General features: G+C 46.4%; 1 protein-coding gene across 1 annotated transcript in view; it reads right to left on the reverse strand.

Moving 5' to 3' along the window:
* LOC120842142 (snake venom metalloproteinase H1-like) overlaps window positions 1-26,584 on the reverse strand; it is a 68,146-nt gene that overhangs the window by 16,035 nt on the left and 25,527 nt on the right. The window contains exons 9-13 of the mRNA XM_040213170.1: window positions 22,448-22,497; window positions 19,152-19,260; window positions 11,015-11,152; window positions 2,118-2,253; window positions 764-868 (exon numbers count right to left, since the gene is read on the reverse strand). Of these exons, the coding sequence (XP_040069104.1) occupies window positions 764-868; window positions 2,118-2,253; window positions 11,015-11,152; window positions 19,152-19,260; window positions 22,448-22,497 (538 nt within the window). The remainder of the gene's footprint in view (window positions 1-763; window positions 869-2,117; window positions 2,254-11,014; window positions 11,153-19,151; window positions 19,261-22,447; window positions 22,498-26,584) is intronic.

Below are 26,584 nucleotides of genomic sequence, written 5' to 3' on the forward strand. Positions count from 1 at the left end.
CCCCAAAGCGCGTCATCAGGTCCAAACGCACGTCACACGAAACCGGACCTCACCTAATCCCTTCATCCCTAAGCTGACATTGTGGTGGAAGCTACGCGCTTGCCGGACCAATCAGCCGCCTCCCATTCATCACCTGACCTAATTCTCTGCGCGTGTGTATGCGCGAAGGAGCGTGATCACGTGGCAAGTCTGGCTGGCCCAACGAGCACGTAGCTTCCACAGCACTGTCAGCTTCGGGGTGAACGGGTTGGGGAAAGCAACTTTTGTCTGAATTTTGAGCGACGGGCTAATCTTCTAGGGGGACAATGGCTCTGTCCGGATACATCAACCAGATTCCGAGCAAGAGGGGCCTCCCCTTTTTTCGTCTTCTTGAACTGTTTGGTGGAATGCACGGTTTATGAGTTGAGAAGAAAAGCTAAACAGGAAAAAGTCGGAAAAGAGTTTCATAACCCCTTTCTGACGAAGGAATGCTTATCACACGTCATAATTAAAAAAAAAAATTAAGCTTTTGGGGTTCTTTGGATATGTAATCAGGCTGGTCGGAATACAAGGTTACTTGAAAGCTGCAGTGTAAGTGCGACATATGGCAATTGAAAAAAAAAAAAAAAAACTCTTTTTGTTATTTTTATGCTATATATACTGGTCGCACGAAATCGAAAATGCTTCATTCTAAACTTTAACTACGCCTATCTTCAAAACTAATATTTCGCCTCACATGAGGTCAAGGATTTCTTACTTAAAAAAATATTTAAATTAGGCTTACCATTCTTTCTGCACACTGCATTCCATCTATCACAGCGTGATAAACATAGTTATGAATCTGAGGATTGAAGCAATATACTCGACAATTTGGATAGTACAATGGATCCTGTAAAAATCAAACCAAGTTCATTTAATTAACAGGCTTTCTTGAGGGCAATCATTGCTTTTCTTTCCAGTTCATTTTATTTTTTCATGATACTTTCTTAGAGGCGTCTGATGCAATAAAAAGACGTACATGATTTTAGAAACATAAATATGTCTTTAGAAAACTCATAACCCATTCCACTCTGTTAAGGCGGATGACCAGCGAAGCTGTTTAGCACACGATAGAAACCGCCAGGAGGAGGAGGCGGACGAAACTAGATACGCTAGGGTACATGTCTGTCTCAGGGTGAAGACATCCATTGTTGCCATGAACGTGCAAGCGCGTGCCGCTCTCACGCACTCAGTGCGTGACTTGGGCGGTAAAATGGCGTCTATGCATTAGCCCAGTCGTCGGCAACCAGCGGCCCGCGGGCCGGATCCGGCCCGCGAGGCGGTATCATGCGGGCGGCCCCTAGCCTCCCAGCGCCCCCCCCCCCCTTCCCCTCCAAAACACGGTAAGCTAAAAAAAAAGATAAAGTTGTCTAATTCGCTGCCCGTTGCCTGCCTTCACGAATGACTGACGAGAACTTCCACAATGTTTTGCGACTCGCAGTAAGTAGCTTGAATGTGGATGTCCGTAGTTTGGCGAGCGCAGTTAAACACCACAAGTCTCACTGAGAGGAGTCTCTGGAAATGTTGTATCTCATGTCGTGTGTCGCGATATAAAGAAACTGTTCCTTTTCTATTTATGTACGTCAATGTGAGGTCGGCGTAACAGCAGAGCCGAACGCTGGGGAGAGACTGACTTTGGCTCGCCACGCGAAGCCCCTTATGTAAGCGCGCGTGGGCTGCCGGAAGAATCGGCGTAGAATGTTCGACGCGTAGAACATTCGGACTAGAATAAACAACAATGTTCTCCAATTCACCAGAATGCGACATTTACAGAAATGGCAAAAAGACGCGTCTTCTTCCAGGCATCGAAGCTCGAACCCTTTGCGTAGGAGCCAAGACCGGTAGCCATTCGGCCACGGGCGTGCTTGATTGCGAACGCGCGTGGCAATATTAAACAGGTAAGCTTTTACGAACTCGCCCGCACTCTCATTGATTTTCTTTGTTTTCTTTTTGTTTCATATCGAAGTTTTTATTGAAAAGTTCATTACTAAGAGCAATCTAATTGTACCTTGCAGAACCAAATACAAATGTCGTGCACACAAAAAGAAAAAAAGAAAAGAAAAAAAAAACACAGGTTTAATTGTGTTCTGAAGTCTTACCTGTGCAACATATCCTCCGTTAGGATAGAGCCTCTCACATAAAGTCGTCGCGTTCATTTTGGTTCCTGGAAGCTCTGTGGCGTTGTGCAGAAGATTTTCCGTCCGCATCACTTCAATACAGGTTAGGGGCAGGTGGCTATGCAGGGTTGATTTATACAAATAATAATTACAACTTAATTGTCTGTAATCACGAAATGGACTAAACTGTTTACACTATGTTTTAAAACAAACTTCAAAAAAAAACCACCACTGCTGACCGCCACTTAAATATCTGTAAAGCACAGAGTCAAAATATTTATGAGAAACTACAAAACGCAATGCTTTCAAAACCGCTGGTCGTAAGCTCTTAAGAACAGTTAAATAAAAAGATTTTAAACTGCCCTAGATGGGACAGGTATACTATAAAATAAATTTTCCGGGAAAGCAATTCCTATATTTACGCCGCAAGGCGTGAATATAGGAATTTTAGGAACATAGAAGGTCAGGGCCCGCTCTGAGCCCCGCCCACAGACTAGTGGCCCCGCTCATTATTGGCTTGGCTGCTCGGCCGAACACGTGCGCACGCATTTCCTTTGATTTAAACCAGGTTGATTTGATTTAAAGCACCGTAACCTGTAACTGATTACTCTTTATTAGTACAGTATTTTTAAGCATGGAAGATTGATTAGTGAATCTGCCTAATCACCGATAAAAATGTGTAAGAAAGAATTACTGTAAATATAAAGTACAGTTTGATTGACAACTTTTTATTTATATAAACCCCGCCACACTATATAAAAAAACAGCTTTACCTTTTAATTAGCTAAAAAGCCTTATTTGCTTTTCCTTTCGCGTTTTGATCTGCTTGCAAGAAGGAATTACTTTTAACGGGATAGCGTTTATACTTCGTTTCAGCTTCGGTCCGAGCGCGGCCGATGTTATGAGCCGAAGGGCCAATCAAACTGCGAGAGAGGCACAACGTCATGGCATGCTCTCTGCAGTTGATAGGACCAGCCGGTATTCACCGTCTCTCTGTGCGTGCTCCTCCGCCGGCTAGTCTTATCAAGCGCAAAGAGAACGCAATGACGCTGCGCTTTTTGCGGTGTTTGATTGGCCCTTCGGCTCATAACATCGGCGGCGCTCGGACCGAAGCTGAAACGAAGTATACGAGCTCGTGCTGCAGAAAAGCCGGCGTCGGCGTCCGTAGGACGGGACCTGATTGGTCGATAGGGTCATGACATCACTGCTACATGACCTCGAGTGGGAATTCCAAGGAACCCCCAACGCTCACGTGAAATTTGACGTCACGCGTGGCATGAACGTAATAAAAACATAACATGTAATACGAATGAAAGGTCGCCGCATGTCTCAAATTATTTAACTTTATAAAGAAACTCCTAAAACAAATTTCAAGAAAAATTTAAAGAATTTTAGGAGTGACATTCGAACCCACCACCCTTCGTTTGCGAGTGAGACACGTTACCGGCCTGGGAACGAGCGTGCGTTTATATGTATAGCAATCGCGTTCCATTCTTAAAGGCGAAGCTTAAGCGGCCTCCTGTATTCCGGTTTTCGTTTCATCCTTTTGCGTTTTTATTAAGGCTGGTTCCCACAGCGTTACGAAGCTTACGTACGCTTAAAGGCCCATTCATACAGGAGCGTTTGCTTACGTTTTCTGATGCTAAGGCCGGTTCACACAGCTCCTTCAGCTTACGCGTTGCGTTATGCTACGAAGGTGAAGTCTGCTTACGTCGAGAGTCACCGCAACGTCCATGCTTTATATGAAGTGTGGCAATCAGTGAACAGCCTTGCACGCGAGATTTGAGGTGCTGATGTTTCGATGACTTAAAAAAACCTCTGACACGCCAAAAAAAAAAAAAGTTAACTCTAAGCGTCAAAATGGTGTATCAAAACATCACGAAAAATTTGTTTCACTTTAGAGTTGCATAGTTTTTTTAAGCAAAAATAGAAATACGAAGCCCAATTCAAAGTGCCCGCCAGTGCCCTGTGACGTATATGTACCGCAAAGTGTCGGGGCAGTCAGAAGGGAGGCATCGGTCGTGTATCACTACTGCACGGTGCACGTTAAAGACCCCAGGCCAGCAGTTGTACTGCACTGGCTAAATTGCTTATCTACAGTGGGTAACAATGTCGCCATATTTTGGCAGACTAACCTCCTGCTCTATAAAGAACTAACGACTAATTTGACTTTGACTTTTTTTGGTGGTACCTGTAATCGACACAGCACCAAAGCAAAACACGAGGCCAGCCACTGGCCGCACACCACCACCACACCGCAAAAAAGGCGAGCACGCTACGCCGCCGACACCGTGGCCACTGAGAAGGGACCTCATACCCACGATGCTCATCGGAACTAAAAGCTCCGAACACGATCTGTTGGCTGGCTCCCCGCGAGAACAGCAGCCAGAGTCATCAGCTAAATGTATTTCTTCCACCGTGATGGTGATGTTGGTGCGTCTGGATTAAGGCTGGTTCACACATTTGCAACGGTTGCGTTCGCATGCAACCGAAACAACTTTAATGACAAAGGCACCGGGACAAGTGTTCGCCGTACACAGCATGGCAAGCGATTCAAGAGGTCGTTTCGGGAAGCCATCCATGAGTCACGGTTTTTACGGTGTTTTGGTCGTTACGGTCGCTTTGGTTGCATGCGAACGCAACCGTTGCAAATGTGTGAACCAGCCTTTAGAGCGACCCTCTCGAAGCTTCGAAGATTTGAAAGGGCCGAAATGGTGATTGCCATGGTAACGCCTTCTGGCTGAGATCGTCGACAGCAGCCCCCTTTCAAACAGCTGCAGGCTATATTTCTGATCACCGACCGGTGTTTGTGGTTTTCGACGTGATGGGGTTTTTATACCAGCGCGGGAACAGATGGCGCCTAGATATTTCAGATGTGTGCGACGAGCTGCCGCCCTTGGCTTGCAATAATCCATCTCCGCGTTGCAGGCGGCGGCCCCCATGTCGCCTTCCCGGAGAGGTGTTCTGAAGTAGGATATTCGCTTTTTTTCACGGCGGCCGGGAAGTGGCTTCGGCGAAGAGCGGCAGAAGCCCTCAATGAAGTCGTCCGCCGTGTCTGTATTGTGCGCCGCGGTGGGGCACCCACCCACCTGATGTCTAAGTGCTGGGAGTCCTCCGAGACCGCTTCCAGCTCCTCTTTCGCGCGTCATCCAAGGCCACGACGGGCAACGACTGCGGGACCAGCCCGTTGATGATCCAGAGGTGCTTTACTGCCTTCGCAACGCGCGTACCAGAGGAAGCGGTCCTTCCTTTGTCCCGAGTATACGTCTCGCGGATGGCTGCCTTTCTGATGACACCCTTAACATCCACACGGTTTTTGGAGAAATTATTTATGGCCTTTTTCCTAGGAATCCGCTGCTTGCGCCAGAACCTTTGTGGACCACGTACGCCTATTGTGTAACAGTCTTCCGGCCTGTCCCAACGATCTTGGTCCTGTCCTCGTCCGTCCTACCACATGTACGAAGCTCTTTTTTTCTGTTCTTTCGAGGCATAAAGGCGGGAACTGCCTTAGGGCCGGACGGCTTACCCGCCGAGTTTTATGTCTCTTTCGGGGATATTCTTGCTGACCTTCTTGTCCACCTTGCGGGGCGTACCCTCTGACCCTGCGGCGTAGCGACCCATTTCCTTATTAAATGTCGATTATAAGATGGTTGCGTCTTTGCTCGTCATGCGCCTTTGCCTCGCCCTACCAGACGTCGTTAGTTCTGTGCACGTATGCTCTGAACCGGGGAGGAATATATTTTCTTCGTTGTCCATAACTTAATATATTTTAGCGTACGCAAGCTTCGCCGGCTTTTCGGGGACCTTCGTCTCCCTCGACCAGGCAAAGGCCTTCGACCGGGTCAGTCAGTCAAAGCGTTGCAGAAGGAAAAAACAAAGGATGTGTTACGAGGACAGTGGTCTTGTATGTCACCTTTTTTCGACCGGGTTGAACACTCCTTTATTTTCAAGATTTCGCGAACCATCGGTTTCCTAGAGACTTTCATCTCCTTGCTTCAGTCATTGTACAGCGATCTGACCAGCGACCTACAAGTGAACGAAGGAGTCCTGGAGCCGTTTCCAGTCACCCGGGGAGTCCGGCAAGTCTACCCTCTTTCCCCCATTCTATGCGTCCTCAGCCTAAACCCGTTGGTTCCGCTGCTTTGACATCTGGCGACCTGCCCCCAGAAGATACGTGGCTTTCCATTTCCCGGCCGGCACACCGTCGCTGTTGCCACGTACACTAATGACGTCAGCTTGTTCGTTCGGAACTCCCGGAGCTTCGAAGCTGCTGCGCAGCTTCTCCATGAGTACGGTGCCCTCTCCGGGACTCTTTTAAGCACCTAAAAAATCGAGCCATGGCGTTTGAAGGCACCCCTCTAACTCCGCCGGCGGGCCTTCAGGTCATGTCCGAGGTTTGTGTCCTAGGCGTCGTCGTCGACTCTCGTGGGGTGGCGCCCTGCACGTGGAATGTTGCTTCCACCGCGCTGGAGCGTCAGGTTGCTGCCACGGAAGCCTTCGAACTCTCTCTCCGCGACAGATCATACTTGGTGAAGGTAGATTTTTTGGGGGCAGCTGTCTTTTGTCTCCCACGTCGCTCTTCCTCCGCCGCGGCTCGTCCGGCACATCACCTCCGGCCTTTTCCGGTTCTACTGGAATGAGGCTCGGGGCTGGTAACCCGGGCGGGGCTCCGCTTTCCGACGTCTCTTGTGGGCAGAGGTATGCTTTGTGTCGAGACTGCGTCCTGTCTTCTGGCCCTCCGCACCATTATGGGGGTACTAGACGAGCCGAAACACCCAGCTCGCTCCCTGGCGCTCAATTTCTTGTGGCCATCGCGTCGGGTACTCGTTGCCCGCTCACTGAGTAACCTCTGCCCGAGCGTGGAGGGTCCCTGTTTTACCGGGCGGCGCTGGAGCTCTTTGAAGAACTGAAACACTCGCTGCCTGTCCCCTCAGTGCGTGATGTTCCACCTACCCGGATAATGGAGAAACTCTCCGCAGCTCGCATCACAGCTGAGAAGCACGCGCGAGCCAGCGTATTTCCATGGCCCTCACAACTTTCCCTCCGTCTCCATGCATCTGTGGATGATTTTAGTAGCTCCAGGGTTGGGAGGTTCTCCCCACGAAGCATCACCTTCATCGCTGGGGCAGGGTGCCTTACCCACACTGCCCAAACTGTGGGCAGGTGGAATCAAACCCCGACGACTTCCGGGACTGTTCGGTGGCGCACTCTTTCATGGGCCTAGTACATCATAGGTTTCGGACGTTGGGCATAAGAAACTGCGTCAACCACGGCCGGAGCCCAAGTGGTGGTTTTGCGCTGCTGGTCCTGGCCATCGGACATCACGCTCCATGGCACAATCGATGTGCTGCGGTTGGCGAGGACCGGCGCACCCGAGCAATGTGGACCCTCCTCTCTCGGTTGTATGGAGCTTTGTACTCTTCTAGTTCTAGTTCGGAGAGGAGTTCCTCCGGCGATGGTCGTGTGGTTACGTCCGATTTGACCATGGCCCAGCCATCTTGGTTTTTGCGCCCCTTACACAATCTGAGTGATGTCCGCCCCCACCCGCCATTCTAGCCCCCCTGTGCGCTCATCTCGATGTCTTTGAAGTGCCCCCCTTTGTGTATTTGTTTTGTTTTGCCTTGTACGCTAAGCGCTGAAGACGTCTAGTCTTTTGTCACAGTGACCAAGTCCATCGCCACCATTTGCACAGAGTCTAAATAAAATGTTTTATCCAGCCAACCGCATTGCGTGGTTTCGGTCTTCTGTATGTTAAGGTCTGTTCACACGATGCATCTTTTAGGGGCGCAACAGTTTCGCGACACTCAAGTTTCGCGAAATGTGCTCGTTCACGCGTACCGCTTCACGTGCAACAACGATGACGTTTAGACTCGCGAAAATAGTTTGGGTGTTGACCATAAAGTGGCGCTTCAGTTGAAAGCCAACATCATCATCATCACCATTAGCCATTCAGCGTCGTGTTCTCCATCTCCCGCCACATTCTAAACACCGCCCGATATAAGGGGGCACAGCCGCCAGCATCGCCGGCAGCTCCGCCGCCGCTGGTTCGAACACTCCTCCGTCCCCGCACTGTCCCGTTTTCGGCACGGCGCCCACGGCGCTTTCGCCGGGACGGAGCGAGACGCCGGCTGTATGAATGAGGCCTAATTGTCTTCGCCCATCGCTGGATTTTTTTCCGATATGCTACTCACTTTTCCTTCAGTGGTGCTTCACGTGCTTGCGGAAGCGCCGGCAGTATCCATCGTTCGTGGTTTCGGCTTTTTCGGATTTGGCTCGGCTACAACACCGGCAGTGAAGTGGTCTTCTCAAACAGCTCGCTCCCCGCTCAAAAGCCACGTGTGAGCGTTTCTGAGCGGCCATTGGCGGCGCCCTCAGAGTGATTGACAGGACTCGGCAAAGTTTTAGCAAAAGCTCGCTCCAGAAGCGAGGTGTGCGCGCAACTTTTTTTAGATGCGCGCGTCCTTTTCGGACTCGTTCAGACGGCGGAACCATTTCGCGAAACTACGTTTTGCGATACTAGATGTGCGAGAGAAATGCATCGTGTGAACGGGCCATTAGTATCTCTTTGTTCCCGGCTAGCAGGCAGGGAAGGCAATGGCGCTACTTTCTCGGGATTCAGTGTAGTTTGCACAGGCCCTTTTTCTTACGTTGTGCTACGTTACAAAAACTTACGTCTGCTTACGCCAGAATTAAACTTGACATCTGTGCTTTATATTGAACGTGGCTGTTAGTAACAGGAGATAGCCCGGCACGCGACATTTGGGACACGAATGCTTCGGTGACTTATGCGTTACGTAAGAAAACGGTGATGTGTGGACTAGGCCTTAAAGGGGTCATGAAACGATTTTCCTACTTCTTCCTCCTTAGCTTTATTCCTCAACTCAAATACAAATTGTGAAATCACGTGGTCGTGACATTCCTTCGGCACCGATGCGATGACTCGTGGTTCCACCGTGCTTTTTATGCACACCATAGAACCTGTAATAATTGGGTTGTGTGTATGTTTATACAGCCTAGAACTTGGTCTGCCTCACAGGGGCGACGAGTCTCCCAGCTGTAGATGAGAAATTTAGCCAGTGCGGTACAGCCGCTAGCCTGGGGTCTTTAACGTGCACCACGCAGTAGTGACACACGACCGCACGCCGGTACGATGCTCATCCAGATCGAAACGGGCAGGGGTGGGGCTCGAACCCAGGATCCCTGGGTTCTGCAGCGCGAGCTTTCGCTCCACGTGCTCCGAGCTGGTGTGCGCTAAACCACTCGGCCACCGATCCCCCCATAGAACCTGTCATTCCCCAGTGACAATAAGTTCTGTCAGGGCACTCATTGGCCACGAACGTGAATCCAAATATTCGTCGGCGGATTGATTGTTGACGAGCGGATACGTCCGAGTGACGCAGTTCTCGTGTCCAATGCGTGAGCTGGGCTCTGCTGACGTCAGTTTGGCGCCGGTGACGCGCTTTTGGAACCGCGGATGTATCATAGTGAAAAGGCGGAGAGCTTTCGAAGGCAAGAAGGTACAAAATAGTTCGCTATATTTTCAAATGTTCGTACCGAAAAGCTGGCTTTTGACTTTCTAGCCTCTTTCTTTTGGCCAACTAAACGATATGCGATTAGTAAAGTCCCAATTTAAAATCATTCATCCCAATCCAAAATTCGTTTCATGGCCCCTTTAATTTGCGATAAGACGTTGTGGAACTGAAGAACAAAGGGGGAGGTAGAAAGAAACCTCAATGCTCCAATTTGTTAAGAATAGCAGATCGAAGCAGTGAGCTTCCTTTCTACCTTCCACTTTCAATTACGTAACCTCCTTTTACTTACGTCCAGCCTGGTATAAATATTTCTCAGTTGATGATTATTTAATAGACCCTTTCCGGAATTCAGAGCCATCTGGTGACTCAAATGGCAGTTTAACTTTTACCGTACTAATGGCGGCCATGAACCTGTGGTCTGCAGTATATTATGGGGTACCGTTACTTTCGCAAGTCAACGGTAAACGAGAACGCGCGCCCTTCACTGTACAGTTCTTTTCCAATCTCTTTCAGTGTCGATGGCGAAAAAGATGCAACCATTGAGAACGAAGTGCAAGCCCAGCTTGACAAAACTCTATGCATCAAAGGGGTTTGAAGCCCAGTGTGTGCTACTAAGAGATGGACAGGGCCCGAGTTAGAAATGAACGCTTACGCAGCTCTTGCATCCAATTCCTGCTTCACGCCGCGCTAACGTCTAAAATGTATAGGCATCGAATTATCTGCTTAGGAGCATCTTCAACTTCTTCCTTCATCACTAAACGGAAGGCCGCCATTAGTATAGCACATATGCCATTTTTTAAATGATGATACTTATCAAAGTTGCCAGACTGAAATACGGAAAGGGTTTATTACAGCACAAAACAAATTTATTTAGGAAGTATCAAATGAAAGGAAAGCTGTAAATAAAATATTTTTCCAAGATTATTTTTGGGAAAAGGTTTAGTTCTTTTCATCATAGTAAAACTGTGTCCGGTTTAAATCACGATTCAAATCATCTTGGTTTTATTCCCCACCCTGCTGTCACTTAAGGTGCGTACGTGGGTATAACCGTTTGGGACCTAACGCTTGAAGCACATCGCTTCTGAATTTGTCTGAGAAAACCAACAGATTTTCCCCATTTTCGTTCAACTTATTCCCTTATGTTTTAATTTATCCCCTGAAGACTGGCTACGTCAGAAAACGCAGCACATTTTTATCTCTGATGTTTTCGTGACGGTGATATTACAGATTTCTGACGTTCAAGTCTGAACAGCTAACCGGTGGTCCAACGCTCTAACATACGATCACCGCAAGACTTGCAAACAAGCAAATTATGTTCAAAAGTTACTATATCTATTGAATACTCACCTCATAAATTGTGTAATCTGTTTAATTGAGCACTCGGAAAATATGGAGTTCTGCAAGCCGCGTGCGACAGGGCTCATAATGTACCCAGCACCAGGATCACACCTATTCGGATATTCGCCATCATGGCGGCTGCCGCATCTAAAAGTAGTTTACATAAAAAAGGTAACACTTTTTTTTAATATGCGACACGACTAATATTTTATAATGTTATAGAGTTAACACAAAAATTTGATCACTCGTATTATTCGTCACTTATCGACACTTCGTGACAACTTTTTAAACCGCTAGAATATACATCCCGCATGAAAGGTTTTGAAGCTATTTCACAGGAGTTCGTCTCGTTCAAGATAAAAATACAACGTAGCCTCTTCAGTTGCGTTGTATGCAAGCATGTACACGTTACTGAAATAGAGTAACTCGATATCGCTACTCCTAACTTGCTCAAATATAACTCAGTAGATTAGTTGCTATTCAGATCTTAAAGAACGTGTTACCTCAGCTCAAAAGTAACGTGTTACGTCAGCGCATTATTCAGGAATATATGTGGCTATAATGACATACCTTGTTCCATAGCCTCCTATATACCGACAAAGCCTGGCAGATCGCCACGAGAAGCGGCCGCCGAAATGGGAAAAGTGGAGTGGCAGACAACGAATAAGCGGAGAGCCACGTGACTGGCGCCCCGCTACGGCGAGACGCCGAAACACACGTTGCGGCGAGACGACGAAACATACTACCGGGCGAACAAGTGTGTTGTGTTTCGGGTACTCGCCGCTGCAAAAGCTGTTCACTGACGTCCAGGTTCGCCTAGATATGGCTCTTTGATGCTCTCTGCTACCAGATTATCGAGCTTCAAATCTGCGACCGGGCACTCTGGCTTTCTTGTTCAACTGCCAGGCTTTGTGAGTATAAAGGAGGCTATGCTTGTGTGCATAGAGCTCGTAGTTTCGTTAACATTGCGAAGGTTCAGGCGCGGGAGCGCGTTGAGACGCGACTCAGGTTCCACACAGTTGGTGCCGTGACTCTGGCAGTGCTTTCTTTCACCCAGCCTCTGCTAAGACGCGGCTCCATTTGCTATGTTACCCAAGCATCAAGGAGAATGCAGGGATTGGTGTTCCACATTCGAAGTAAAAAAAAATAAATAAATAAAGCGCTGACGAACGCGCGTGCAAGATGCCATTTGTTTTAGGTATTTGCTTTAGAAAAGTTACTACCGCTGAGGCCGTGCGTGCGGCGCGTGGAACACCAATCCCTGCGTTCTCTTTTATGCTTGGGTAATATAGCAATAGGTCTATTATCAAATAACAAGAAGAAAGATCATCGGAAAAAAATTCCACTGCGGTGAAATAATCGAAGCCGTCAAATTCCTGTCGATAGCAAAGCCATGACCTTCTTAAAAAAAACGCGAAAAACGACATTTCAAAAACGATTGGTAGTATGAAACAAACAGAGATATCACGAAATAAATTCTGTGGTTTTAAGTCCCAAGCTAATGACGAGATCGAAGTACCTCTCCTAGCACTCATTTACTTACGCGATCTGCGAAGGAATATTGAACGTGACGTTTCTCCTGCTCAGTCTCACAGGGACAAGGATACTTTGGGGTCAGAATATTTATTGAGATTCGTTATAGGCTCATCATTATTTTTTCACTAATGCGATTGAACCTGCATGTCGCCTAAAAACAATAAGGCGGGAATTTATTTTATGATAAAGTAGTGAGTGCGCAGGCGAGCTGGTGGATTTTAACCATTTTGTTCTTAGCCCGAGACTGAGGCAGGAAAAGAGGAAAGTTTCAAAGTAGAAGAAAAATGAACAGTCGAGGACACGTCTCTATCACAAAACAAGACTCCGACGTCAGCTCCTGCAACCTATCAGATACAATACAATTTAAAGAATTTGGGTAAATTTCCGCTAACGCCGGTGCTACACTCGACCCAATGCATACTCCCTCTTTCTGTAAATACTTTTTTCCCTTCATACTCTACTATCGTTGACTGCAAGTAATAATCAAGAATGGCAAGAAAACTGTCCACCAAAATGTGTGACCGCGATTGGAACCTTACCAAATTCATTTCAAGCACCCCTTTTACCCTTTCCAACAGCCGACTCCCCTCTAATGTGTAATAAAAATCCTTGATGTCCATTGACAACACATCTCCTTCCTTTCCATGATGACCTTCGAGTGTCGTGATCAACTCACTTGAATTTCTCAGTGACGAAGACTTATCTAGAATTGCAAGTTTTAAACCTTTTTGAAGAAACACTGAGACTACCTTCTGCCAAGTCCCAAGTTCTCATTGATCACCACTCTAAGTGGCATCTCCGATTTATGATCTTTACCGAAGAATTTTACGTTCAACGCTGACTTCGACAAATTTAACATGGTCGTTGCTACATCCTCAAATTCGTCTTCCTCTAAAATCGAAACTATATTTTTCTTTAACTTCCCGATGTTTCCAACCCATTCATGAAACAAAGATCACCTGTTTTCGTTTGAAATGACGATTTTGAAAAAACCGCGAATCTGCCGGATTTATCCGATTGTAGCAATTGTAATGAACGGTTTTCTAACTCCTTTCTAACCGAGTTGACGACACGAAAATTCATTTTCTCATTTGGGTATTCATTCCCCATTACGTTGTCCATTCTGCCAATAGCCTGTTCAATAAACGCCGCTTTTTCTTCATGCCTGACTGCTCTTGCAACCGACTGTATGGGTGAAAATACATCCATTCTTGACGGTTTTACATCAAGACAAAACTCCGGTCCCTCTTCCAACACTTCTTGCTTCTTTCCTGACAACATTACGCCACCCGGGTTGACAACAGAACCCCCACACATCCTATCGAAAAAACTACAAAAGCGTGACTCTCTAGCCCTTCCCTCCTGAGGTCTCATCTTGATGCTATCCAGAACATGCCTTCGTTTGACATACCACATATGGTTGAAAATTGTCCTCCTGATGCTGTTTCAAAGGATGTAGTCTCTGTGCCGCTTGAAATCACCTCCCACAAGGAGGTGATTTCAGAGACGTGTCCTCGACTGTTCATTTTTCTTCTACTTTGAAACTTTCCTCTTTTCCGGCCTCAGTCTCGGGCTAAGAACAAAATAATTTATTTTACATCTTTTTTCGGTTTTGAAAGATCTACACTCGAATCTCAACTTACCGTTTCCTTCAAAATGTAATTTGTGTTGCTTTGGGGTAGCGCATTTCTACTATTCGGGCAGCTAGCTAATCCAGAGCCAACCAGGCCCGGTGATAATATCTCCTGCCTTGTACCTATCGCCACCGTGCGGCTGAAACAGCCACGAACCACTTTGTGTTGTCTATTGGCCCTGCAACTGTGACGTCTCCGGTCTAAACAAACCGTTGCCAGGGGCCTTGTTATGAACGAATACATGGGACTGGATTTCGCTCTGAAACGACGATCGGTCAAAATTCGGGCGTGGAATTTAGACATCTAAAAATAATAGACATAGGCAGCCTAGATTTCACACTTATCACGAAAGAAGTTTGCCGACAATCGGCTGTTTGTGAAATATTCGCGACGACAACTTCTGGTCCTCGGGACGTTTCGAGGCGCCTGCTACAAACGACAAACGCATGAAGAACACATTCGAAACGAGTGGAGTATGCCGTCTGCAACAGTTTAAATCATTTTCACAAATATACAATTTTGATTTCGTAATAATTTGGAACATGGCAGGCTTAAGAAAACTCGCCTCGTTCATAAAAACGGATCGTATTTGCGTGCGATACAATACCATCTGACGAAGATCATCACACGCATGTAGATCTGCTAAAATATTGGCGGAAAAGCATCTGTTTAGAACATGATATAAAAACTGCGTCGGGCCCTCTCTTTTATCTGGCAGCTGACGTGCGTTTTTGAAGGAGCAGTTATTTCGACTCTAACAAGAGTAGTTTAAGAAACCAAACTTCGTTTTTCAGGCTCGCTACATGGGTCTGTGTGTGTTTGTAACTGATTGAAATCATCAAACTCAACAAATGTCCTACTGATTCTTTAGTATTAAGTAAGACCCCAATATGGCGAAGGAGCTGGATTATAACATCGTTTAAGTTATATTGCCGCTAGCATAACCGAGAAGGAACACTTCTCCTTACATTTAAAGACTCGTGTTTACCCTTACCTTGAGTGTAAAATATAGAAAGACCAGAAGGACCTTGCCTAGTCAGTATCGAACATTTTAAGCCGAACGTTCGAGATGCCCAGCGTATAGTAGATAAGAATCGAGCGTGAGCTTTGCCGACTCACACCCAAAAACAAGGCACATTCGCTCTCGCTCTAGCCAGCTGTGACGCCGACACTGCGACGTACGCTGCTGTTGTTCCGACGCATTCCTTCTTTTGTATCTGGAACAAGTTCTCCAGTTAAGCATTTATTGTCAGTTTACCCTATTGGAAAAACCAGCATGAAAATCAAACTGGTCAAGCTGGTAATTAAGGTGGTCAAGCTGGTAATCAAGGTGGTCAAACTGGTCAATGTGGTAATTAAACTGGTTTAGCTGGCAATCAAGCTGGTTTAAGCTGGGCAAGCTGGAATTTAAGCTGGTCAGTCTGGTCTAAGTAAAAACCAGCATGGTCTCACTCGAATCTGGTTTTAGATTCAATCTGGTGTAGCTGGGAGCCAGTCTGGTCTTAACTGGTCAAACTGGTTTTCCATGGAGCCAATGTGGTCAAGCTGGGAGACGAGCTGGTCATGCTGGGAGACAAGCTGGTGAATCTGGTCGAAATAATAATCGTGGTGGTCAAGCTGGTCATGCTGGGAGCGCGCACGCCAAGGTCGGCTAGAGATAGCCGAACTGGCATTGCTGGGAGCGCGCGCGACAAGGTCGGCTGCTGGAACGAGGCCACGTCCTGTTCTTTGTCCTCTCGTTTTTGGTAGACCACCGGGCGCGTCAGGCGCGCTGCAAGCTACCTTTGTGTGCGAGAAAAGAGAGAGAGAGAGAGAGAGTGGTAGAAACGGAGAATCGAAGACGCGTTTGGATAGCTTGGGCAGAGGGCAGATCGAAGGGACGGCTGTGTGCGCGTTGTTTGGAGACTAGTTGAACGACGGTGCAAGCGAAGCGGGTTTTGAGAAGACAGCGAGCGGCAGTCCGTTCAGTGCGGGAAGATGTCAGACGTCCCGACTGCGGCGTCGCTTCGTGTCTTCGAACGTGTGTGTGCCCAAGAATGACGGCGGTGCCGAGGAGTATCGCCAATGCCATCCAAGCCACACGGATTTCCTCGCCTCTGCCGACCACGCAAGTTGCCGCTTCGCCCCCATCGCTGGCGGGACCCAGGTTCGCTTCTCTCGTCCGTGTAGTATTTTCGTCTGCTATTGCCTGTTTTTGGCCTGTGTCTAGTATTTTTTTCGTGTTGAGAGATAAGCAATCTGGTTTTATTAACATTGTAGACAATTTGCACCGAGAATCTGTGCGTCGGTTAGTACTGTGTCAGCGCCGAGGATGTGTAGCATTTGAGTTCATGTGAGGCTGCCGCAAGTACGAAAATAATAAATTGGATGCCGAGTTGGCTTTTCTGACGAGCTTGGCTTTTTTATTCTGTGTATTAATTTAAACAGGTTAAACTGGTTGGGAAGTTCACCAGCATGACCAGTTTAACAGCATGACCAGCATGCCAAACTGGGCATGCTGGGGCAATAACCCAGCTTGAAGCTGGGACCAGATCAACCATCATGACCAGTATGACCAGATCAACCAGCATGACCAGCATGCCAAGCTGGGCATGCTGGGGCAATAACCCAGCTTGAAGCTGGGACCAGCTTAAGCTGGTTTTTTCAATAGGGTACGCTCGTCGAGTCTTTTCCATCCGCGACCTTTCTGGTGGAGGTGCGGGGTGAAGGGGAAAGCGTTCCTTCTCGGGCACGCGTACAGCAATATACAGTTTATATGTTACGGACGGTTCGTTTGGTCAAACTGTTCTGTCAGAAATCCTTGAAACGTGTGCTGGCCTGCACTTTGAACTTGATACACTTGACGTCGTCGTCGTACGTGATTCAGCTTCACAATGTTTTCACCTTCTCAAACACTGCGGAAGCGAGATCCACGGGAAGGTGTTCGTGCGCTCGCGCAACTCGAGCGTCGATCAAAGATGTGTACGGGCAGTCTTCGTTTCCGAAATTCCGGAGAAAGTTGACCCCGGAATGTCAAGTTTCGTCGATCGTCACCAACTTCATTCAACGCAGTCACGTACTCTCCCAGAAAGAACCACTGAACCCGCAAAACCATCGTGTCCGTCTGCTAGCTAGGCAAAACCGGTTGTGAAATTTTTGTTACGAGCCGTTGTCATCGCTTTACGGTAGTGAAACGATAGAAAAAATCTCCGTGAATAGACAATAAAAAAACACAATGTTTACAAAAAGTTTATTTACTTTCTTATTAGACAACTTCTTACCTCACGTCGAGCCCCCATGCATTTGTTTATAACGACACCCCTAGCAACGGTTTGTTTGGAACGGAGCGCCATGTTGTGACGTCATTACTTACTGGGAATAGAACGGCTGGAGGAGAACTTTGGGATCCAAGAATTTTGGAGCCCAAGGATGGCAGAACCGTTGGCGCAAAGAAGCACGCCAATAGAAAACCGACACGTAGAAACGAGTCAAAATTGGGCGTTTTCTCGGAACACCGTAAAATGATGAATTTCCAAAATTTGGCTGATTTAATGGTTTTCTGCAATGCTCAGCGAGATTATAATCAGAACCATATATTTATTTCCGCCAATTAAAAAGTGAATTAGAAAAGTTTAGAAAATTATTCAGCAAATTATTTTTTTTTTAATCCTTGACGTCCGCTATGGCTGACTGTCCATTCCCGTAAGAAGATTTTTTAGAACGCAACTCTTAGGGGCCCGTTTCCGGCTTGAGCGGCATCGCCGTCGCCGTCGGCGTAACCGCGCGGTGCATTATAGGAAATGTCCCATAATGCACCGCGCGAGCCCCCCCCCCCGGGGTCACGTGACCCCCCTCCCCTTCATCCGAGGTCACGTGACCCCTCGAGGTCACGTGACTCCCCTGAGGTCATGTGACCCCCAATGACGTCATCGTCACTGATGACGTCATCAGTGACATCACTAATGACGTCACCGGCATCCGTATCGTCATCGTCATCATCACTGATGACGTAATCAGTGACGTCACTGATGACGTCACCGGCATCCGCATCGTCATCGTCATGATCGCTGATGACGTCATCAGTGACGTCACTGATTACGTCATCGGTATCCGCATCGTCATTGTCACTGATAATGTCATCAGTGACGTCACTGATGACGTCATCGGCATCGTCACGTGACCCCTAGGTTGCGTGACCCCCCTCCCCGACGTCACGTGAACCCCCCAAGGTCACGTGACCTCCCCCCCACCCCCCGAGGTCACTTGACCCCGCCCAGTACCCTACCCTCCTCCTCCTCAAGAGCTGCGCTCTAATTCGGCGTTACAGAGAGTTGTAAACGGCTTTCACTTTTTTTCCCTCTTAACCACCATATTTTAGATGCGGAGCATCTCTTGCTCGGGTCTATGTCCCGCGGCAAGCGTCAGCACCACCCCACAAACTAACAGCAACGCTACGTCCACTGAAGACAAAGCTGCGCAGCGAAGGGCACGCGACGCTGAGCGCAAACGCTTGAAGCGAGCAGCAGACCCTGAACTACGGCAACGAGAAGCGGCGTCCATTCGTCAACGTCGAGCGGCGGATGCTGAACTACGACAACGTGAAGTAGCGGCGGTTCGAGAACGTCGAGCAGCAGAACCTGAGGTTCGGGACCGTGAAGTTCAACGTAAACGTACGAAGCGAGCGGTGGAACCCGACCTTCGAGAACGGGAAGCCGCGTTGGTTCGTGAACGTCGAGCAGCAGAACCTGAGGTTCGGGACCGTGAAGTTCAACAACGTTACTAACACCGCTTATAACGACCCGCGATGCTCCGCATCACCCCATAGTTCCCCTCGGGAAGATGGTGTAATTTTTTTTTTTGAACACTTCGCCAAAACACCCAGTATTTTAACTTGGAGAGAAGGGAGTTAACTGAAAAGTTCGTCAACCGGCCGCGTTATTAGGTGCCTTCAGCCCAGTTCAATCCTCATTGCTGCTAGATGCATAATAGCGACTTACATATGTCCCAGTTCGTGCGCAGTGATGTCAATCATCTTGTATGATCCTGCAATATCTTCGACTTGGGCGACGCGCTTGGATCCACAAAGAGCATCATTGTAGGCTAGTCCTAAGATTGATAAAAAAACATTAGGACTTTTTACATTTTGTTTATTTGGTAATTTTCTATATTACCATACAGCGCCAGAGGCATTATTGCAGGGAGAGAGGCTGGGCACAGTAATGTAAAATATATTCATTTAATGTGTACATGCATAAAATAAACTGACAAAGAACAGTATGCACTACACAAGCCGCATAAATTCATCACACAGTTAATAAAATAAACGTCTTTTGCTTCAAGGAACCACAACCAGAAAACAAGTCATACAACCATTAATGGACAGAACAAAGACAGTATCAATGCGAAACAATGTTGCCGACATTATTACTTTCAGGTCACACGTCTTCGAAAAAGAAATGTAACAGATGCACATACACTATTTATGTATTTATTTGCTAAAGCGGCTTAAAATCAATTGCTCATCGTCATCAATGTTCAGATTACCAAAAAAAGCCGGTATGTCATGACTTTCTATTGCACTGTAAAGGCTGTGAATGTCATAGCGCTCGTTAATAGGAAAGACTATTCGCACACCTCTATAACAACGCCTGGATAGAAATAACAGTATGCATCTTTTGTCGCTTCGAACCCACTTTAAATGGTTTTCAAAATTCAGTTACCCAATACATCGCGCTGCAATTTACTACAGGGTTGTAGCAAGGTGGTCAAAGCTTGGAGTGAAAATATCAATAATTGGGGTTGTGGGGATATTTACACTGCGTGTAGTTGGTGAGCTATTAAAGGTTGCGACGAGTCACTCGCTGTAGCTGAGCAATTTAGCCAGTGCAGTAGAACCGCTAGCCTGGGGTCTTTAACGCGCACCACGCAGTAGTCATAGACGACCGCACGCTGGTGCGGTGCTCATCCAGATCGAAACGGGCAGGAGTGGGGATTGAACCCAGGACCCCACGGTTCTGCAGCGCGAGCTTTCGCCCCACTTGTTCTGAGCTGTTGAGCGCTAGCCCACTCGGCCCCCGATAATCCTAGTGAAAATATCAATGAACGAAAGTCGTACCTCGTCCAAAAAAACACACACCAAAAGCAGCAGCCTGTTCGGGAAAATTTGCAGCGGCATACGCAAATTGTGCACACGATCGTGCCACGGCCTCCAATATCCTTGGCGCGCGAACTTCTCTTCCGGCCGTTACATTCCCCTAGAATTACTGACACAGAGGGGGGGAAAATGGCTCGCGGCTGTTTCCGCCGCACGGTGGCGCTAGGTTTCCTTTTTTTTTTTATGTTGTATGTCGAACTAAATCACTCAAGCTTCAACTTTAGGTAGGCGTAGAGTTGCAAATCATCATCATAGGGCTTGCTTGAATAGCTCTCCGGATAAAAAGGCGCTGGTTTGCCCAAATTATAGTTTTTGTTTCTCACCATAACATGCACCTTACATTTTTCAAAGAAACGGTAGGTTGAAATCCGAGTGTTGCTCTTTTAAAACCGGGAGAGATGTAGAAAAAAATGCACGCCCGGTTATTTCCAGAGAGAGCGTCCAATCACTTCAGTGAAAACGTACTGGCAAGTCAATAACATGCCTGAATAAAGTTTCTGACCAAGAAATAGAATTTTCTTTGCTAGACATAAGCAGACTGCCCAAAGCTGTCTTTTTCTTTAAACAAGGTAAGTTTAGTACCCTGAAGTAAAGCACAGGGCGATACGTTGAGAAACTGATTCTTTCGACTGTCCAAATTAGGTTCGAAGCGTTAGTGTAGGTGCTGGCGTTAGTGTAGGTGCATTCGTTAGTGTAGGTGCATTCGGCATATCCCCGCTGGGATATGCCGAATGAGTACAACCATGTCCAAGAAGCGGCACCCTTTTTTCTAAAGATGCTTTTCTTTCTTTTTAACCATAGTTTTTTTTTCATGGTGTCTACACGGATTCTAAACGTTGTACTCATTCGGCATATCCCAGCGGGGATATGCCGAATGCACCTACACTAACGAATGCACCTACACTAACGCCAGCACCTACACTAACGCTTCGAACCTAATTTGGACAGTCGAAAGAATCAGTTTCTCAACGTATCGCCCTGTGCTTTACTTCAGGGTACTAAACTTACCTTGTTTAAAGAAAAAGACAGCTTTGGGCGGCATATCCCCGCTGGGATATGCCGAATGAGTACAACCATGTCCAAGAAGCGGCACCCTTTTTTCTAAAGATGCTTTTCTTTCTTTTTAACCATAGTTTTTTTTTCATGGTGTCTACACGGTTTCTAAACGTTGTACTCCGTAGTCAGTCATAGCACTATATTTGTCAGAATCCTTAATACTTTACTAGAAACTAAAAAGCTCGCTTGGTGATTATTGAATCAGTCGTATATATTCATACAGGTGAAGTTTTTTCATCTCTTCCCTTTTCTTCTCGTTTTTTTTTCTTTCTATCCTATTTGATAGCTTTTTTTCATCCTCTTTAGCTTTATCACTTGTTGAAAAAACGGTTTATTTGCCGGCTGGTGGAGATAAAGCTGAGGAGGGGGTTGGAGCATGTTAAAAAAAAACTAGGACACGCCAAAAAAAAAAAAATTCGCTTTAACCCACTGGATGCTAATATATTCATACCACATTTGTTTTGTAAACAACACTCTAATTTGGTGGATAAATTTGATATAATCGCGGGTTTCGAATCCGCCCGTCTGGAAAGGCCGCCATGTTGGGAGGGTCGGTGACATACGCTGCTGACCGTCCTTAGCGGCGCGGCGCCACAGCCGGCGCTACCAGACCGTCCAATTGCGCACACTTGCAGACGTATGCGAAGAGCATGTCGTCTGCTTCTAGCGCAAGAGTTGCGGTGGCGTCGGAACGACGCCGAGCTCTGACTAGCTTTGATTGAAGTGATAATGGGTAGAGCTCTGTGCTTAAGGTATGCCCTCTTTTTTTTTTTTTTTTTTTTTTTTTTTATCAGCCAATAAGAGCTTGGCGTTTTGACATCATCGCAACCCCTGTGCACAAAAAAAAAAAAAAAAAAAAAAGCAAATGAAAACACAACAATGTTTTGCAGGTTTAGTCTTTTTCTTCCTGTGGAGAAAACTTTTTGTTCTCGATTTGCGCTTATAAAATTTGAGTATGATAAATGCGCCTCTTAAAGATATCTCTGTAAAAAGCCTCAATGCACTATTTTATTTTTACGAATATTTTTTAACGCCGAATATCGCTCGAGAACACTCTCTAGATATAAAAAATAACGTACGTACCATGCATTCTCCGGTTAAATGGGCCTCTCGCTATGGTTCCCATGTCCAACCTATCATTAAAAAACGATTGAGTTATGACTCTTTTCGTATATAAAAAGCCGTTTTTACCTTTTTTTATTTTCGAAAAAGCTATAAGCTTTAACAGCCTGCTTCAAAGGTTTGTATGCACAGGACAAGCTCGTCATCCTAAACTAAATAGGAAATAAAACTAGGTGTTTAAAGTTCTGATTGCGTATACCCAGCGTCCTTAACAATCGAAAATGCTATGACGTCACAAAAAAGTAATTTCATCGCTATATACAGTGTGCTTTTTTTTTTAAGCTTAACAGGTTTGTTGGAAAAAGGGCTGTGATAGCTAGACTAATGCGGTTTGTATATACACAAACCGCAATTGTCTACCTTTCACCGCCTTTCACGTCTTTCACAGGCTTTTCACTGCTTTCACAGCCGATAGCTGAGTTGTACGACCGGGGCGTCATATTACATGAAGCTAATCGTAATGATAAATCGAATGTTTAACTTTTTTTTTTTTTAAGTTTACTTTCAGCTAGGCAAAACAGACATGATTTCAAATAGAGACTTGCTGAGCGTCATCAAAAACAACTAAAGCAGTCAATTTTATGATGCCTTAAAGCATTTGGGAAGCGCGGGGGTGCACCGAGGTTACCACTCGTGCAATGGCTCATTCATCTGCATATACCGAATATCTTCCCTTTGGAGACCACATAAGATGATACAAAAGTGCCCCACGATTTAAGTGCAAGATATACGTAATGATACATAAAGCACTCTTAAACTGTCGCAGCTGTCGCTATGACTGTATTGTGAATTCACAAAGGACTGCGCATTTTTTAGAAAATAGACCTTTTCGTCCTCGTCCGCATGGGTGCTGCCATCTTGGAATCACGTGACGCGGCAGCCATTAGGTTGCTTCAACTTGCTGTTGCGCTCCCCCCTCCGCAACTTGGCGGATGCGTTGTGTCCGTGTTTTCGTTGCGTTTCACCGCGCTTTCTGGCCTTGCTTCGGAAACTGTAGTCTGATATGTCTACTCGACGACTAAAGCATCACGAGCATTTAAAGGTTTTTATGTTAACTGTGGTTTGTTTAGTAATAGTAACGGAACATTCCCAGTAAGAAGCGCGTATATTTATATCGCGCATTTAGGATCAGAAGGCGTCAAGAATAGTCAGCGCAAGTAGACTATCGTTATTTCCTGAAAGTATCGTTCTTTGTATTCATAATATATCGAAAACAGTTGCTTTTGGTTATGTAAGGAAACTCGCGGAGGAGATGGACCACGAATGTTTAACTTGTATTTTATCTGACGCTATAAGTAATCGTACGTGAACATCAGGCGAATAGTTTGTTCATAATATCACACCTACATGTTGATGAGGTTTTCAATCTTTTTTTGCGACATGAATATTCGGTTGGTCGGTTTACTCATGAAGTTTAAGAAATTGTATACCGTGTTCGCTTCCATTTCGACAGTCATTTAAGTGATTTATTAATTATATTTAGATAACCAGTGTCATTCACTCAATTTATTTTAACACAAAGGTTGGGACTTCCCGCGTAAGAAACTGCCACAGTCATTCAACGGTAGCGAGTTTTAGAATAGCGTGCACAAAGAAATAACGCCGTTTCTATTTGCAAATCCAAAACGCGGTTTGGGTTCGGCGCATGCTCAATAACGACGACGCTTTTTTTTTTTTTTTTTTTTGCGTACGCCGTTTTAGTTTTTGTGCGTATCTGAAATCCGCAATATTTTACGCCAGAAAAAAAGAGCCGTTTGCATAACAATTTTTTTTTGTCCAGAATTGTCGATGGTGCATAGTGGTTTACTTTTAGTGGCTCGCGATGCCTAAATTTAGAGAGCGAATCTCTTCAAAAAAATTAATATTTGTTCACACAGGTCCGTAAAGTGGTGCCTAGGGCTAGAATTCAGCCAAACTATCCGAGGCATTTCTCCTCCTCAGCCCTTTAATTTTATTTGGCCACTTTTACGGAAGACAAATGCCAGATTTAATTTGACGGGCCTGTCACTTATATCTTGAGTAAGCAAATGTTCATATAAAAATAATTTATTTTCTAGGGCCAATATCGCGAAATGCTGCTTATGAGTACTTCAGCAGGGTTGACAATTTAAGAAACTTCCTACTCAGCATGTCAAAGCTTGCTCAAGTACTGAATTAAAAAATAGGCCGAGACGATACTACTTGTTTATACCATTTATCTGCGTCATTACACGAAAGGTTTTATTCTGCGAAATTCACTAAAGGTTGGGTGCCCACGAAAACCGAACAGTGAGTAGTAAACACGCGAGTTCATCTGTTTTGGCCGATTCAGCACATTGCTGATCAAGCTGCCGATATGCTTATTTACATTCACGTCTTAGTCTCTTCATTATATTGTTTTTCTGGAAACTGGTGTCATCGGGTTCGGTTGTATACGATGGTAATTTCCCCCGTACATCAGTCAGGCGTTTCGCAACCCACCATAATCAGCTACATCAAAGGAGTGGGTAAACAAAAAGCCCACAATTTAGGCTAAAATACATCTCGTAGTCCTCAAGTTGACTCAATAACATTGTTTCATTTGTTGTGTGCTACAAGGAAACTAATCAAATCACAAAATTAAGCAAAAACAACGTAAAACAGCAACATAGCCGCGCTCACGTTGAAACGAAACCAACCAAATTGAAGCAACCTGATGGCGCCGAGTGCGTCAGCGCCCTCTATCCACCAGTGAGGCAACTAATAAAATTGAAAGGTCTATAGGCGCGCTTTGTATGCCTTGTTAAACATTTATTAATGCGAAAATATGAACTGTCCCATGGAGCGAAGCCGGCGTTATCTGTAGCCGCTGTATGTAGCAGCGAAAAACGGCACTTAAATTCCTTTGGCTGAGCGAAACGGCGCCTAAATTCCCATTGGCTGCGACGCGTCATGTGACTCCATAGCAACGGCTTTATCGTTCCTAAGGAGCCAGCCGAACTGCTGGTGGCGCAGCGGGAGTGGGGGACGCGGGACACAAGCAGTTCCTGCCGTTAGGCCAGTTAAGCCTAAAGCTAGGCCTAACGTTACGTTTTCAGGTCTAACGTCGTCAATCGGTACCCAAAGCTAGTGCGATGATGATGATGCGCGCCGAGCTTCGCACTCCCGCCGCTGCGTCACCTAGAGGCGCAGCAGTCACCAGCGAGTTAAAGCTTTCGTTCTTGGGAAAAGTGGCGCATTATCTTTCCTCCTCCTCTAATAAACCCTCCTTTCCCCACCTCTAACTTCCGGTATAGGACTGAGGCGCCCTCTGGAGGTTTCCAAGCGTCTCGACATATGGGTCAGCTGGAGCGGCGCGGTGTCGGTCGTGTGGACTTTTCTCGTCATATAAGTGTGGCAAGTGACCCCATTTAGAGTCCGTATTCGCATCCGACCGCCCTGAAGCCGCTCTAGATCTGTTCGTCCAACCGTGGATCCCAAAAGTGCTTTGGATAATCGTCTCTACCGAGTTGCATTATCGGTCAGTGTTTCGTGGTTACCTGTCTGCCCTTCGGCTTCACAAGGATCGCAAATCTATTCAAATCATCAAATAAAATCGCCAAATTGCAATTATATTCTCCGCGACTTCACATGACTCACTACTTATTTTTAATGTGTGGAGAGAAAGCATACTCGTGCTTGCCGCACTGGCTTCGGTCGCACTTAGGTTGAAACGGAGTATTCGCGACTCCAGCAAACTATAGGGGGCGCGCTGGTCGGGCGAAATGGCGGACGAAAGGAGGTCGTTTTCGTCGTTCAGCACGCCGACCATCCTAAATGTCTTACTGCAGCGGAAAATCGGTGTTACATATGAAAGCAAAGCGATTTTTCGACGGTCGAAACCTTCTTCTAGTCAGTGCGTAGGAATGACACCGCGGAAGCATAAAAATAAAACTGGAAACGATGTTTGTTTCTATGCTGCCTTTTGGAGCGATTCGGTGAAGCAAGATCTTTCTCCGAGGTTCATTTTCCGTTCCATAGGGAAGACTGAAAAGCTCTCCGGCCGAGTTTTCCACAGGCGCGGCTGCCCGTTAACTGTGGCGTAGCAGCTGGTTGGGAAACTGAGGATGTCACGTGACTTGACTGGCCAACAGTGTGCGC

The sequence above is a fragment of the Ixodes scapularis genome, unplaced genomic scaffold, assembly GCF_016920785.2.
Source record: "Ixodes scapularis isolate PalLabHiFi unplaced genomic scaffold, ASM1692078v2 PGA_scaffold4__175_contigs__length_147842914, whole genome shotgun sequence".
NCBI classification, from domain to species: domain Eukaryota; kingdom Metazoa; phylum Arthropoda; class Arachnida; order Ixodida; family Ixodidae; genus Ixodes; species Ixodes scapularis.